A 16,098-nucleotide genomic window follows, 5' to 3' on the forward strand; every position below is an offset into this window, starting at 1 on the left:
TCTTTTTTATGGCTGAATAATATTTCATTGTATGTATATACCACCCATTTTCAGTGGACACTTGGGCTGCTTCTATATCTTGACTATTGTAAATAACTGCTATAAACAGAAGGGTGTATGTATCCCTTTGAATTAGTGTTTTTGTATTCTTTGGGTAAGTACCTAGTAGTATGATTGCTGGATTATAGGGTAGGTCTATTTTTGACATTTTGAGGCACCTCCATTCTGTTTTCCACATTGGCTGAACCAGTTTGCATTCCCACCAATAGTGCATGAAGGTTCCTTTTTCTCCAGATTTTCACCAAGGCATGTTTTTCTTACATTGTTGATTTTAGCCATTCTGACAGGTGTGGGGTGATATTGCATTATAGTTTTGACTTGTGTGCCCCTGATGGTAAGTGATGATAAGCGTCTTTTCATGAGTCTGGTGGCTGTCTACATGTCTTTGGAGAAATGTCTGTTCATGTTTTCTGCCCATATTTTAATTGTATTATTTGTTTTTTGGATGTTGAGTTTGTTTGTTTTTTTTTTAAAGATTTTATTTATTAATTAGAGTGAGCCAGAGTGAGAGAGAGGATGAGCTGAAGGAGGGGCAAGAAGAGAGGGAGAAGCAGGTCCTTCGCTGAGCAGGAAGCCCTATACAGGGCTTGATCCTGGGACTCCAGGATCATGACGTGAGCTGAAGGCAGACGCTTAACCGACTGAGGCACCCTGGTGCCCCTGGGTGTTAAGTTCTTTTTATTTTTTTCTCAAAGATTTTATTTATTTATGAGAGACAGAGAGAGAGAGAGAGGCAGAGACACAGGCAGAGGGAGAAGCAGGCTCCATGCAGGGAGCCTGATGTGGGACTCGATCCTGGGACTCCAAGATCACACCCTGGGCCGAAGGCAGGCGCTAAACTACTGAGCCACCCAGGGATCCCAAGTTCTTTATGTATTTTGGTTACTAACCCTTTATCACATATGTCATTTGCAAATATCTTCTTTAAAAAAAAAAAGATTTTATTTATTTATTCAGGAAAGACACAGAGGAGAGAGAGAGGCAGAGACACAGGCAGAGGGAGAAGCAGGCTCCATGCACGGAGCCCGATATGGGATTCGATCCTGGAATTCCAGGATCACACCCTGGGCCAAAGGCAGGCGCTAAACCGCTGAGCCACCCAGGGATTCCCTGCAAATATCTTCTATTCACAAGGTTGTCTTTTAATATTGTTGGTTGTTTTCTTTCTGTACAGAGCTTTTTATTTTGATGTAATCCCAATAGTTTATTTTTGCTTTTATTTCTCTTGCCTCAGAAGACATCAGAAAGACATTGCTATGGCCTATGTTAAAGAAGTTACCACCTGTATTCTCTTACAGGATTTTTATGGTTTCAGGTCTCACATTTAGGTCTTTAATCCATTTTGAGTTTATTTTTGTGTATGGTGTAAGAAAGTGGTTTAGGTTCCTTCTTTTGCATGTACCTGTCCAGTGTTCCTATCACCACTTGTTGAAGAAACTCTCTTTTTCCCATTGGATGTTCTTTCCTGTTTTGTTAGAGATTAATTAACCAATGAATTGTGAGTTCATTTCTGGGTTTTCTATTCTGTTCTCTTGATCTGTGTGTTTATTTTTGTGCCAATACCATACTTTTTTGATCATTAGAGCTTTGTAATGTAACTTGAAGTCTGGATTTTGATACCTCCAGCTTTACTTTTCTTTCTCAAGATTGCTTTTGCTATTTGGGGTCTTGTGGTTCCATACAAATTTTAGAATTGTTTGTTTTAGTTCTGTGAAAAATGCTGTTGGTATTTTGATAGATAATTGCATTAAGTGTGTAGATTAGGGGCACCAGGGTAGCTCAGGTCCTGAACATGGGGTCCTGGGATTGAGCCCCACATTGGGCTCCCTTACCATTAGGGAATCTGATTCTCTTTCCTCTCTCCTCCTACCCCTCTCCCTGCTTGTGCTCTCTCTCTCTCAAATAAATAAATAAATTCTTAAAAAAAATAAATTTGTAAGTTGCTTTGAGTAGTATAGACATTTTAATCATATTTGTTCGTCCAATCCATGAGCATGGAATGCCTATTTCTTTGTATCATCTTCAATTTCTTTCATCAGTGTTTTATAGTTTTCTTTTTTTTTTTTTAATTTTTTTTAAAATTTAATTCATGAGAGACACAGAGACAGAGAGAGGGAGGCAGAGACACAGAGACCCAGGCAGAGGGAGAAGCAGACTACCTGCAGTGAGCCTGATGTGGGAGTGGGACTCGATCCCAGGCCCCCAGGATCACATCCTGGGTCCAAGACAGGCCCTAAACTGCTGAGCCATCCAGATGTCCCAAGTTTTATAGTTTTCAGAGTACAGGTCTTTCACCTGTTTGGTTCGGTTTATTCCTAGATATCTTCTTATTTGTGGTACAATTGCAAATGAGATTGTTTGCTTAATTTCTCTTTCTGCTTTTTCTTTAGTGGTGTATAGAAATGCAACAGGTTTCTGTACATTGATTTTGTATCCACAACTTAATTGAATTCGTTTATCAGTTCTAGTAGTTTTTGGTCGAGTCTTTCGGGTTTCCTGGATATACTATCATGTCATCTACAAATAGTGAAAATTTTATATATCCCTTACCAATTTGGATGCCTTTTATTTTAGTTGTTGTTTATTTGCTGTGGCTAGTACTTCTAGTATTATGTTGAATAAAAGTGAAGGAAGTGGACATCCATATCTTGTTCCTGACCTGAGGAGAGAGGCTCTCAGTTTTTCCCCATTCAGGATGATGTTAGTTGTGGGTTTTTCATATATGGCCTTTATTTTGTTGCCTTCATGTTCTCTCTAAACCACTCTGTTGAGGGTTTTTTATCATGAATAGATATTGTATTTTGTAAAATGCCTTTTCTGTGTCTGTTGAAATGATCAGATAATTTGGATCCTTTCTCTTATTGATATATCTCATTGATTGATTTTTGAATATTGAACCACCCTTGCAACCCAGAAATAAATCCTCTTGATCATAGTGAATGATTTTTCATAATGTATTGTTAGATTTTGTTTGCTAGTATCTTGTTGAGGATTTTTGCATCTATATTCATCAGGGATATTGGCCTGTACTTTTGCTTTTTAGTGATGTGTTTATCTGGTTTTGGTATCAGGGTAATACATTCCTTTCCATTTCTTGGAACAATTTAAGAAAGAAAGGCATAAACTCTTCTTTAAATGTTTGGTAGAATTGTGTGAAGCCATTTGATCCTGGACTTTTGTTTGTTGGGAGTTTTTTCACTACTGATTTAATTTCTTTGCTAGTTGTCTATTCAAATTTTCTATTTTTTCCTGATTCAGTCTTGGTAGTTCACATGTTTCTAGGAATTTATCCATTACTTCCAGGTTGTCCAATTTGTTGGCAAATAGTTTTTTATAACATTTTCTTATAATTGTTTGTATTTTTGTGATACTGGTTTTTTTCCTCTTTCATTTGTGATTTTATCTATTTGAGTCCTTTCTCTTTTTTTCTTGTTAAGTCTGACTAGAGGTTTATCAATTTTATTGATTTTTTTCCCAAAGAACCAGGTCCTTGTTTCATTGATTTTTTTTTTTTATTTTTAAAAATTTCTATATTTATTTTGCCCTAATCTTTTTTTTACTTCATTCCTGCTGGTTTTAGGTTTTGTTTGTTCTTATTGTTCTAGCTCCTTTGGATGTAAGATTAGGTGGTTTACTTGAGATTTTTCTTGCTTCTTGAGGTAGGCCTATATTGCTATAAACTTCCCTCTTAGAACTGCTTTTGTTGCATCCCAAAGGCTTTGGACCTTGTATTTTCATTTTCCTTTGTTTCTATATACTTTTAAAATTTCTTCTTTGATTTCCTGTTTGATCTAGTCATTGCTTAGTAGCATGTTATTTAACCTCCATGTATTTGTGATCCTTCCAGATTTTTTCTTGTGGTTGACTTCTAGTTTAATAGTGTTGTGATTAGGAAAGATGAATTGTATGACTTAAGTCTTAAATTTGTCAAGGATTGTTTTGTGGCTGAATATGTGATCTATTCTGTAGATGCCTGGGTGGTTCATTCAGTTAAGCATCTGCCTCCAGCTCAGGTCATGATCCTGGAGTCCTGGGATTGAGCCCTGTGTCAGGCTCCCTGCTGAGCTTCTCCCTTTCCCTGTGCTCCTCCCTGCTTGTGTTCTCTCACTTGCTCACTCTTGCTTTCAAATAAATAAATACAAAATTTAAAACTATGTGATCTGTTCTGGAGGATGTTCCATATGTACCTGAAAAGAATGTGTATTCTCCTGTTTTAGGCTGGAATGTTCTGCATATAGCTGTTAAATTCATCTGATCCAGAGTGTTGTTCAAAGTCATTGTTTCCTTATTGTTTTTCTCTAGATGAAATGTCTATCGATGTAAGTGGGGTGTTAAAGTCCCCTACTATTACTGTATTATTATTGATTAGTTCCTTTATTTTTGTTATTAACTGTTTTATGTATTTGGGTTCTCCCATGTTGGGTGCATAAATATTTACAATTACATCTTGTTGGATTGTCCCCTTTCTTATTATATAATGTCTCTTATTATAGCCTTTGTTTTAAAGACTATCTCTTCTGATGTAAGTATTGCTACTCTGGGTTTTTCTTTTCTTTCTTTAAAGATTTTATTTATTTATTTATTTATATATTTATTTATTTATTTGAGAGAGAGAGAGAGTAAGTGCGAGCATAGGCAAGGGGAGGAATAGAGGTGGTGGGAGAAAGAATCTCAAACAGACTCTACACTGAGCATGGAGCCTGATGCAGGACTGAATCTCATGACTTTGAGATTATAACCCAAGCTGAAATCAAGAGTCAGATGCTCAGCCGACTGAACCACCCAGGAACCCCATACTCCAGCTTTCTTTTGACATCTATTTGCGTGATAGATGTTTCTCCATCCCCAGTTTCAATCTGCAGGTGTCCTTAAGTCTAAAATGAGTCTCTTGTAGGCAGCATATAGATGGATCTTGTTTTGTTTTGTTTTTTACCCATTCTGTCACCCTATGTCTTTTGATTGGCATGTTTAGTCCATTTACATTCCAAGTAATTATTGATAGATATGTATTTTTCATCATTTTATTACTTGTTTTGTGGTTGTTTCTAAAGATTTTTTTTCTGAACTTGTCATTCTCTCTTTCATGGTTTACTGGTTTACCTTAGTGATATATTTGGGTTTCTTTCTCTTTATTTTTGGTGTATTTATTAGTGGTGTATTTATTAGTGGTATTTATTAGTGTATTTGTTGTTACCATTAGGTTTGTATATAACATCTTCTGCACATAACAGTATAAATTAAGTTGATGGTCACTTAAGTTTGAACACATTCTTCTTTCCTCTCCGTGTTTTAGGTACATGGTGTCATATTTTACATCCTTCTATTTTGCGAGTTCCTTGACTGATTTTTTACAGAAATATTCATTTTTTTAAAAAAGATTTTATTTATTTATTCATGAGAGACACAGATTGAGAGAGACAGAGACATAGGCAGAGGGAGAAGCAGGCTTCCCACAGGGAGCCTGATGCGGAACTCGATCCGAGAACTCCAGGATCACACCCTGAGCCAAAGGCAGATGCCCAACTGCTGAGCCATCCAGGCGTCCCAGAAATATTCATTTTTACTGCTTTTGTGTCTCTTACCTCTGTACTCTCACTCTCAGTCTCTCCTAGAAAGATTCAGAGTCTTTAATAGAAAAACTAGTAAAAGAGACTCAGAGTCTCTCTTGCAATATTTCTTGCAAGGCTGGTTTAGTGGTCATGAACTCCTTTAGTTCCTGTTTGGGAATCTCCTAATCTCTCCTTCTAATCTGAATGATAGACTTGATGGCTAGGGTATTCTTGACTGCAAATTTTTTTCATTCAGTACTTTGAATATATCATGCCAATCTCTTCTGACTTAGGAAGATTCTGCTGAAAAACCCCTGATATCCATATGTGGTTTCCCTTGTATGTCTTGTTTTGTCTTTCTGCTATGTCTTGTGTGGATCTGCTTTTGTCAATTTTGGTGGGGATTCTCTGTGGCTCTTGGATCTGGATATCTGTTTCCTTCTCTGGATTAGAGAAGTTTTCGAGTATTCTTCAAATTTTCTGCCCCCTTTTTTCTCTTTCTTTTGGGACTCTTATAATATAAATGTTATTATGTTTGATGGAGTCACTGAGTTCCTTTAAGTCTATTCTCATTTTGCATAATTCTTTTTTTCTCTTTTGTTCAATTTGATTATTTTCCATTACTGTGTCTTCTAGGTCATTAATTTGTTCCACTACTTCTCCCAACTGCTGTTCATTGCATCAAGTGTGTTTCTAATCTTGTTTATTGTACTCCTCATCTCTGATTGGTTCTTTTTTATCTCTGTGTTAAGGGGCTTAGTGATGTCTTCCACTCTCTTCTCAAGTCCAAGGAGTATTTTTTTTTTAGATTATTTATTATGTATGTATGTATGTATGTATTATTTATTTATTTATTTATTTATTTATTTATTTATTTATTCATTCATGACAGACACACAGAGAGAAAGAGGCAGAGACACAGGCAGAGAGAGAAGCAGGCTCCATGCAGGGAGCCTGATGTGGGACTCGATCCCGGATCTCCAAGATCACACCCTGGGCTGAAGGCAGATGCTCAACCGCTGGGCCACCAGGGCTGGCCCCAAAGAGTATTTTTATGATTATTGCTTGAATACTCCATCAGGCATGTTACTATTATCTCTTTTGCTTAGGTCTCCAGTCATGGCCTTCTCCTGTTCTTTCATTTGGGTAAAATTTCTCTGTCTTCTCCTTTTATTTGAGTTCCATTTCTTTGTGTTAGGAAAGTCAGCTACCTCTCCTGTTCTTGAGGGTAATGGCCTTATGAAGAAGAGGTCCTCTAGTGCTCTGCAGTGTAGTGTCCCCTGTTCCCCAGGGCCTGGTGCTTCTGAGAGTGTCTCCAATGTGTGTTGCATGTGCTCTGCTGTTTTATCTTGACCAGTTTATCCCTTAGGCCAGTTGTCTACAGAGGCTGCCTTTGCCTGTTGTGGGCAGTATTTGGTCCCTGGTCTGTGGTGCATTTTAATTAGGTCTGCTCATGAAATGAGACCTGTTGCCACCACTGTCAGTACCAAGGCTCTGCAAAACTCCCAAAGGAGTTTGGGCCAGTGTTCTGGGGGAGGGAGCCCACCATGCTGGGACTGAGGCCAGTGTGACCAGGAAGGGTGGTTCTCCTGGAGCATGAGTGGAGGGGGTAGTGGGACTTGGTATAAACATGCTAAGTTTCCAGTGTCGGCATTGTGTTGACTCCCGCAGGTAGTCCTACGGTTTTGCTGAGGTTTGGGGAGGAAAATGGAACCTGCCAGTTCCTTTGTTCCTGGAGACTTCTCTCTGTGAATGCTGGTTCTCTGGGATGTGCTCTGAGATGAGCAAATAGCCTCCCCACCTTATGATAGGTGTTCTTGAGGTCACCGTTTCCATGCTATACATCTGCAAGCTGTTTGTTCTGCCTTCTCTCCCAAGAGCAGCCTCAATGCCTTCAGACTCTATCTGAGCTAAGCCCACTGACCTTTACAATTCCAGGCTTTAAGCCATGCTGGTTGCAAGAACTCCCAAAATTTGGCCCCTCGCTTTCCAAGGCAACTGCTATGGGAATTGGTTTTCCCCATGCACTCCCTTGTGTGCTACTCTGACTCTCACCCTTCTCTGCCACTGCAGCTACTTCCCAACTACAGCAGCCAATCTGTTTCTCTCCCAAACGAGATCTCTGTACATCCTACCTTCATTGATGTGGCCTCTTCTCTACCTTTAGTTGTGAAGTTTGTTCTGCCAGTCCTAAGATTGATTTCTGGAGTATGTATGTAGGATGATTTTAGAGTTATCTAGTTGTATTTGTGAGATAAGGTGAGCCTCAGGTCCTCCTTCTCTGCCACCATCTTCCCTAGCTGCATGATATATATTTTTTGCATCCTTTTACTTTCAACCTATTTGTGTCTCTTGTAGATAGCATATAGTAGGATTGTTTTTTGAAGTCCCAGTTTTGGAATCATTTTTTGAAGTCCATTTTTCCATTGTATGCCTTTTATTGGCCTGTTTAAGCCATTTACATTTAATGTAATTATGGATAAGGTAAGATTCATCTCTGCCATTTTGCTATTTGTTCTGTATATTTTTTTTTTAATTTTTATTTATTTATGATAGTCACAGAGAGAGAGAGAGAGGCAGAGATACAGGCAGAGGGAGAAGCAGGCTCCATGCACCGGGAGCCCGACATTGGATTCGATCCTGGGTCTCCAGGATCGCGCCCTGGGCCAAAGGCAGGCGCCAAACCGCTGCGCCACCCAGGGTTCCCTGTTCTGTGTATGTTTTATGTGGTTTTTGTTCATGTATTTCTCCATTAGTGCCTCCTCTTGTCTACTGTACTATTTTAATTTCCTTGTTTCTTTTACTCTCTATATATTTTTAGTTACTTTCTTAGTAGCTGCCATGTGGTTTAAAACACAATGTAGTTTAGATTAATACCAACTTAGTTTCAATAGTATGTTAAAAATGTTGCTTCAAGGTGGGTCCTTCTCTTCTCCCCTCTTTTTTTGCTATTAGTGTCATATGTATTACATGTTGTTTTTTTTTAAGATTTTATTTATTCATGAGAGACACACACAGAGAGAGGCAGAGATATAGGCAGAGGGAGAAGCAGGCTCCATGCAGGAAGCCTGATGTGAGACTCGATCCCGGGACTCCAGGATCACGCCTTGAGCCAAGGGCAGACGCTCAACCTCTGAGCTACCCAGGCGTCCCTGTATTACATGTTTAAACATTATAAGCCCATCAACAGTTTTAAAGTATTGCTTTATGCTCTTGTCTTATAAACCAGATAGAAGTAAAAAGGGGTACAAACAAAATATAGTGTTTTGTATATTTACCTATGTGGTTCTCTTTATTAGTATTCTTTATTTCTTCATGTGAATTTGGGTTGCTGTCTATTGTCTTTTTATTGCAGCCTGAAGGACTCCTTTTAGTATTTCTTATAAGGCAGATAGCTAGCAAAAATTGTTTTATTTAGGAATGTATTCATTTCTCCTTCATTTTTGAAGCGTAGTTTTGCTAGATATAAGATCCGTGACTGACTTTTTTTTTTTTTCAGCACATTGAATGTATCATTCAGTTGCCTTTTGGCTTCCTTACTTCCTGACAAAAACCATCTGTTAGTGTTATAAGGGTTCCTGAGCTTATCCTACTTGGACTTTGTTAAGCTTCTTATATATGTACATTAATGTTTGCATCAAATTTAGAAAGTTTTTAGCCATTATTTTTTCAAAGATTCTATCTCTTTATTGGTATTCTTTATTTGGTGAGACATCATTTTCTCCTCTAATTGTTTAGATATGGTTTCCTTTAGTTCTTTGAGTATTTAATTGTTGATTTAATTTAACTTTTATTGGGCAGCCCCGGTGGTGCAGCGGTTTAGCGCCGCCTGCAGCCCGGGGTGTGATCCTGGAGACCCAGGATCGAGTCCCACATCAGGCTTCCTGCATGGAGCCTGCTTCTCCCTCTGCCTGTGTCTCTGCCTCTCTCTTCGTTCTCTCTGAATGAATAAATAAGTAAATAAATAAATAAATAAATAAATCTATCTATCTTAAGAAAATTAACTTTTATTAAAGTTAATTAACAACACTAATTATTGTTAATTAACATCTGGGCATCCTCAGGGATTGTTTTTTTTTCTTTTTTTTTCTTTTTTCAGGGATTGTTTCTATCGATTGCTTTTTTTCTCTGTACATGGGCCATACTTTTCTATTTCTTTACATGTCTTGTAATTTTTTGTTGAAAATTAGATATGTGGTAAGATGTATGAACGTCTCATAACCCAGATCTTCCTTTTAGGAACCTCTTGGTTGCCCTGACTTTTATCATTGCCTCAGGCAGCCATGATTTTAAACAATTCCAGTTTCTGTTGACTGTTTTCAGCAAACACCCTGAGGGAGCAAGTCAGGCGAAATAAGAATAAACTCTGTGACTGGTATTTTTCCAGAGAATGGAACATGTCAAATAGTGACAGTTCTCTGGGAGTATAGGTTTTTTGTGGAACTTCAAACTGGGGTCTGCCCTTACTTACTATGGCTGTAAGGCTGCTGATTTTCAAGACCAATACTGAGCTGAGGAAAGGAGAATGAGAATAAAACAAGTTAAAATAATAAAACTAGCTGTTTTTAATGAGGTTCAGCCAGTTTTCCTGAATAGGTCTTTCATGATTGTTGCAAGCCTTATTGTAATTTCTAGAATCCTGTAAAAGTCCGTTTTTTTGTTTTTTTGTTTTTTTTTTTTAAAGATCAAGGCATTTATTTTCTTTTTTTAAAGATTTTATTTATTTATTCATGAGAGACACACAGAGAGAGGCAGAGACACAGGCAGAGGGAGAAGCAGGCTCCATGCAGGGAGTCCCATATGGGGCTCGATCCCAGGTCTCCAGGATCATGCCCTGGGCCGAAGGCAGGCTCTAAACCGCTGAGCCACTCAGGAATCCCCTAAAAGCCCGTTTTTAACAACTTTTGCCAGTATACTTGCATTTATAGAGGAGCAGAATTCCAGAGGTCCTTAGTCCACAATTCTAAAAGTGTAAGTCCTCTATCTGTGCTTTCAATTTCTTATAGTTTCTATGTCATGGTGATGTTTTATTATACACTGAGAACTAATTAAGACATGAAGACAAGGAATAAGAATGACTGAACAAATATCTTGATGAAGAATTGGTGGTAATAAGAGATGTGCCAGATACATCAAGAATGGTGTTAGAATCAAAATTATATGTTTTATTTCAGATTTGGTCCTATTCCTCCTGTTCTGTTTGCTAAGAATATCTAGAAGAACCTTATAAAGCTTACTTACGATGATTAAAGAGAGAGAGACTCATATACAAGGATACATTAGAGGGCAGCCTGGGTGGCTTAGTGGTTTAAGTGCCTGCCTTCCACCCAGGGTGTGATCCTGGAGTCCCAGGATCGAGTCCCACGTCAGACTCCCTGCATGGAGCCTGCTCCTCCCTATGCCTGTGTCTCTGCCTCTCTCTCTCCTTTTCTGTGTCTATCATGAATAAATAAATAAAATTTTAAAAAAAGGATACATTAGAATAATTCTAGAAGGAAAGACTGAGAGAATTCAAAAATTCATAAAATTACTAAGAATATGCTTTAGGAATATTAACTTTTGGACTAATTATAGAATAATAGGCATCCCTTAAAGTTTGATGAAGCCTAATAAAAAGCAATAAAGGGAAATAACATTTTAAAAACATATTTTTAGAATTTCTTCCAAGAAATGGATGAGGCTTAACACCTGAAAGTGTAATTAAATTATTGGGTTATAGATCTATTAATGGTTTTTAAAGTTTTAGTATTTCTTGGGGATACATCAAAGAAACTTTGGAAGCCTTTATAATCTTTTCTGAAACATTCTTTGGTGCACCATCTGGAACTAAGTGATGTACTAGATGGATATTGATCTAATTCAGTGTAGCATGTGCATTGTTAGAATGATGACTATTATATACTTATTATTTATGTAAAAGTGTTTTGTGTCTTTTTCTTTTAGGTATGTAAAAGAAGGAGATACAGTGTCTCAGTTTGATAGCATCTGTGAAGTTCAAAGTGATAAAGCTTCTGTTACTATCACTAGTCGTTATGATGGAGTCATTAAAAAACTGTATTATAATCTAGACGATATTGCCTATGTGGGAAAGCCATTAGTAGACATAGAAACGGAAGCTTTAAAAGGTATTGTAAATGTGTTCATCTATTTTGCCAAATTGATTACTGCTGTCCTTTTGTTATTAAGTACTAATTAAAAGAGATATTTATTTTTAATAATATACAGGATTTAATTTGGTAATTATCTTTTGACCAGTTACCATGTTAGAAACATATATTAACATTTAATTTATCTGGAGACCTGCCTTCTGGAAACCTTAGTGTTCAAAGAATCAACAGGCTTTCTCAGGAATTAAAGATTCAGGCCCTGAACCCTAGTCACTAATAACAAAAACTGAAGTATGTAAAAGATTAAATCTAACAGTGGGATCATTCTTTTTGCCACTGATTCAAAAACAAAACAGTTCCTTGGGGTGCCTGGCTAAGTCAATCAGTAGGGCATGTAACTCTTGATCTTGGGATCATGAGTTGGAGCCCCACATTGGGGGGTAGAAATTACTTTTAAAAGTTTTTAAATTAAATATTTAAAAATCACACACTCTCATTGATAATGGTTATGAAAGCAAACTTCTTGAAGAGAACTGGAAGAGAAAAGAAGGAAAGTCATAATGAAAAGTGAAGAGACTAGCATTCAGAAGAAGCAGCCACCATGAAACTTATAAGCAGTAGATGTCCTGACAAAAGTGAATCCCTTGTAAAAATGTTGCAGAGGAAAACTAAAACATTGGGCTCTCCCAGTGGCAGCAAACAGCTAACCGTCTACCTCAGAAGTTCCTTAATGCATTGTTATGATACGCTAAAGTTATGTCATGTAGGAAACAGCTTTGACATCAGGGATGGGGGTGTGTGTGTTTTAATAAGTTTTGTGATGCAACCCTAAGCCAGCAATCTCCCTAGACTGAAATAGACATTTTAGTAGTGTAATTCAGAAGTCCAGAAGAAGTCTGAATTACAGTGGCTGGTTGACTCATAGTTCTGCAGACTATATCATTAATAACAATAATAACTAATATCATAGTCACACTTCACAGTCGTAAAAAGTTTTGTATTATTTTATTTATCCTTACTTGTGAAATATTTCAGCTTAACAGATGAAGAAATTAAAACAACCTATAAAGGTTGGGCGATTTGCCCCATGGTCAGTGACAGAGCTAAATTTGGAACTCGATGGCCTGTCTTTGTCCAGAATATTTTACACTATGGCATGTTGCCTCCAAAAGTTGGAAGATGGCTTATTGAAGCCTTCTTACTATTTAATTTCTACTATAAAAGCAGGATATGTGCATTGTAGCAAGTTATAAAATACAGAAAACCAAAATAAAATGAAAACATTCCTGCTACTCAGAAATCACTACTCTTAACACATTAGTATATATCATTCCAGACATTTTTCTAAGCGCACACATGTGGATTAAGTAGCGTTTACCAAAGTAATATATTGTGCTTGTTATATTCTAATCTGTTTGCTTAATTAAGTACATGTATTCATGACAGTATATTTCCATTGTATCTGATAATCAGACTGTATTTAAATTTCCTCAGTTGCCCCAAAATGTCCTTGAAATTTCAATTTATTTGTTCAAACTAGAGTGAATATGGGACTATACATTGCCCATGGTCTCTTTTCATTTGACTCCTACTCTTTCACATTTTGTTTCATGACATTGATTTGTGGACAGGACTGTGCCATTTGTTTTGCAAAATGTCAGCATCTTTGGGATTTATCTTGTTGCTCCTTCATAGTAGTGTTGGCTTGTTCCTACCATTCCTCTGGTTCCTACAAACTGGAAGCAAGTTTTTTTATTTAAAGATTTTATTTATTTATTATTTTGTTTAAAGATTTTATTTATTTATTCATGAGAGACAGAGAGAGAGAGAGAGAGAGAGAGAGAGGCAGAGACACAGGCAGAGGAAGAAGCAGGCTCCATGCAAGGAGCCCGACGTGGGACTTGATCCCGGGACTCCAGGATCACGCCCTGGGCTAAAGGCAGGCACTAAACCGCTGAGCCACCCAGGGATCCCCTATTTATTAATTATTTATTAATGAGAAACAGAGAGAGAGAGAGAGAGAGAGAGAGAGACACAGGCAGAGGGAGAAGCAGGCTCCATGCAGGTAGCCTGATGTGGGGTTCGATCCCGGGTGTCCAGAACCAGGCCCTGGGCTGAAGGCAGTGCTAAACCGCTGAGCCACCCGGGCCTACCCTGGAAGCAAGTTTTAAAGGCAGTTCAAGTCAAATATTTGGCTAGAATACATCATGGATAATATGGTGTACTTCATATCTGCTTCACATTAAGACACACATGACATCTGGATGACCTGCTGTAGTGACACTAAGTTTAAACAGTGAATTAGGATGATAACCTTGCCCCTCCATTGTAGTTATGTTTTACGTTCTGTAACCTGAAAATTATCTATGTGGTGTTACTTTGGCACTATATAAATCATTTATAATCATTTGAGAACCCTTGCCTAACTCAATAAGGATTGTGGAATGATGATTTTTTGATTCTGTCATTCCTTATACATTATTATTAACTGGCATCATTCTGTAAAGTGGAGCTTCGCTCTCATCAGTTGGGTCTCATAAAGTTCGTACTAGAAAGGGTAAATAAATGCTTACTTCTTTTCCCTTACCAAGGAGTTGCTTTTTTTTTTTTTTCAAGAAGTTGCTTTTAATAGTGATATTAAATTTCCAACTTTCTCTTTGTGTGTATTCAGTTGACTTGCTGTTTTTAATCTATTATTATTGTTCTGTTGAATGCTGAAATTGTTAATAGGAGTGACCCTTTCAGGGTGGCTCCTGTGTTTTCTTTTAACGTGACCCTATTAATTTTCAAAAGCTTCCTTGCTTTTGGCACAAGAACATGATTGGGACTCACCTTGTATATTCCAGCCCCAGGTCTGGAATTATCCATTTCTTTAGGGTTCTTGTTCCTTTTAATGTGGAATGGACATGTGACCATAATCTAGATTTTAGGGGTGCTTCCTATTACCGTGATTCCAAATTTCTATTGAAAGGCATAATTTGAGATCCCTGGGTGGCTCAGCGGTTTAGCGCCTGCCTTTGGCCCAGGGTGTGATCCTGGAGTCCTAGGATCGAATCCCACATCAGGCTTCCTGCATGGAGACTGCTTTTCTCTCTGTCTGTGTCTCTGCCTCTCTCTCTCTCTGTCTCTCGTGAATAAATAAATAAAATCTTAAAAAAAAAAAAGAAAGGCATAATTTAGGAATATTAAAAACAAAAAAAGAATTCACCTTTTATTTTATTTTTTTTAAGAATTCTCCTTTTAAAATTACCTGAAACTTAAAATTATTTTGATATATCAATGTCTATTATTGTTATTATTATTATTATTATTATTATTATTATTCAATTAGGACCTAAAAGGGAAAAGAGGGTTATATTCTTGGCACAAACTGAGAGTGCTGAATCCTAAACACTGGATCACCAGGGAGCATCAGTCTGGGCACAAACTGAGACAGGCAAAGATGCTAAACACTATTATGGATGTCATTAAATTAGAATATTCAGTCAGGTGCTGTAGACCAGATTAGATACTAATATAGGGCATCCAAAAAAATGAATTAGTTATATGAACAAGTAAACAATTGAGAATTATGGGATTTTTATTGTTTGATTTTATTTTAGAGTTTTTTTTGGCATTTCCAATGAGAGTCAACTTAATAAGTCTTGATGTATAGCAAAATACGAAATCACAGAACTATTTCAGAATGGGGTGTTATTTCTTGAGAATTGTTTCACAAAAATGAATCTCTTATATAGCATGAATGAATCTCAAAAAATTATGCTGAGCGAAAGAAACCAGACAAGAAAGAGAACATTCTATATTATCTATGTGTATAAAATTTTAGGACATGCAAACTAATCTATAAAGACAGAAAACTGATTAGTGGTTGCCTGGGTACAAGAAACTGTTTGGGAGGGGTGGATATGTTCCTTATCTTGATTATGGTGATGGCTTATGGGTATATATATATATATTTCAAGTTTATCAAATTTTATATTTTGTGCAGTTTACTGTATGTTAAAAAGTGAGATTGCATAGGTTATGTTCAGACAAAAAAAAGTCTGATAATATTCCTTATTGAGAACTGATCATTCGCTAGCTGTTCTCTTTTGTTTGCCAATCAGAATATAATCTCAACAGTTACTTTGCATTGTCATTCTATTTTGCATGTATACCTTTTTGCTTTTATATTGTTTTATTGTATTTTTTTCCTGTAAGAGTAAACTATGAATCCTAGTCTATATATAAGCAAACCTATAGAATAGTAGATTCAATTTAATGAGGCGTTTACAGATGCCTCTTTAATTTTAGAAATGGGAAGCGTTTCTAAATATTTTTTGTACCTTGTCTTAAGCAAGAATTTGTAATAATAATACTGAATTTGTTTATGTTGCTTTTTG

The 16,098-nt window shown here is 37.0% G+C and overlaps 1 protein-coding gene across 3 annotated transcripts in view; it reads left to right on the forward strand.

Annotated features, from left to right (window-relative positions):
• Positions 1 to 16,098, forward strand: part of DBT (dihydrolipoamide branched chain transacylase E2) — a 57,072-nt gene that overhangs the window by 11,966 nt on the left and 29,008 nt on the right. For all 3 annotated transcript variants that reach the window (XM_041749532.1, XM_041749531.1, XM_041749530.1), the window contains exon 4: positions 11,553 to 11,734. In XM_041749532.1, the coding sequence (XP_041605466.1) occupies positions 11,553 to 11,734 (182 nt within the window). The remainder of the gene's footprint in view (positions 1 to 11,552; positions 11,735 to 16,098) is intronic.

The sequence above is a fragment of the Vulpes lagopus genome, chromosome 3, assembly GCF_018345385.1.
Source record: "Vulpes lagopus strain Blue_001 chromosome 3, ASM1834538v1, whole genome shotgun sequence".
In the NCBI taxonomy this organism is placed as follows: Eukaryota; Metazoa; Chordata; class Mammalia; order Carnivora; family Canidae; genus Vulpes; species Vulpes lagopus.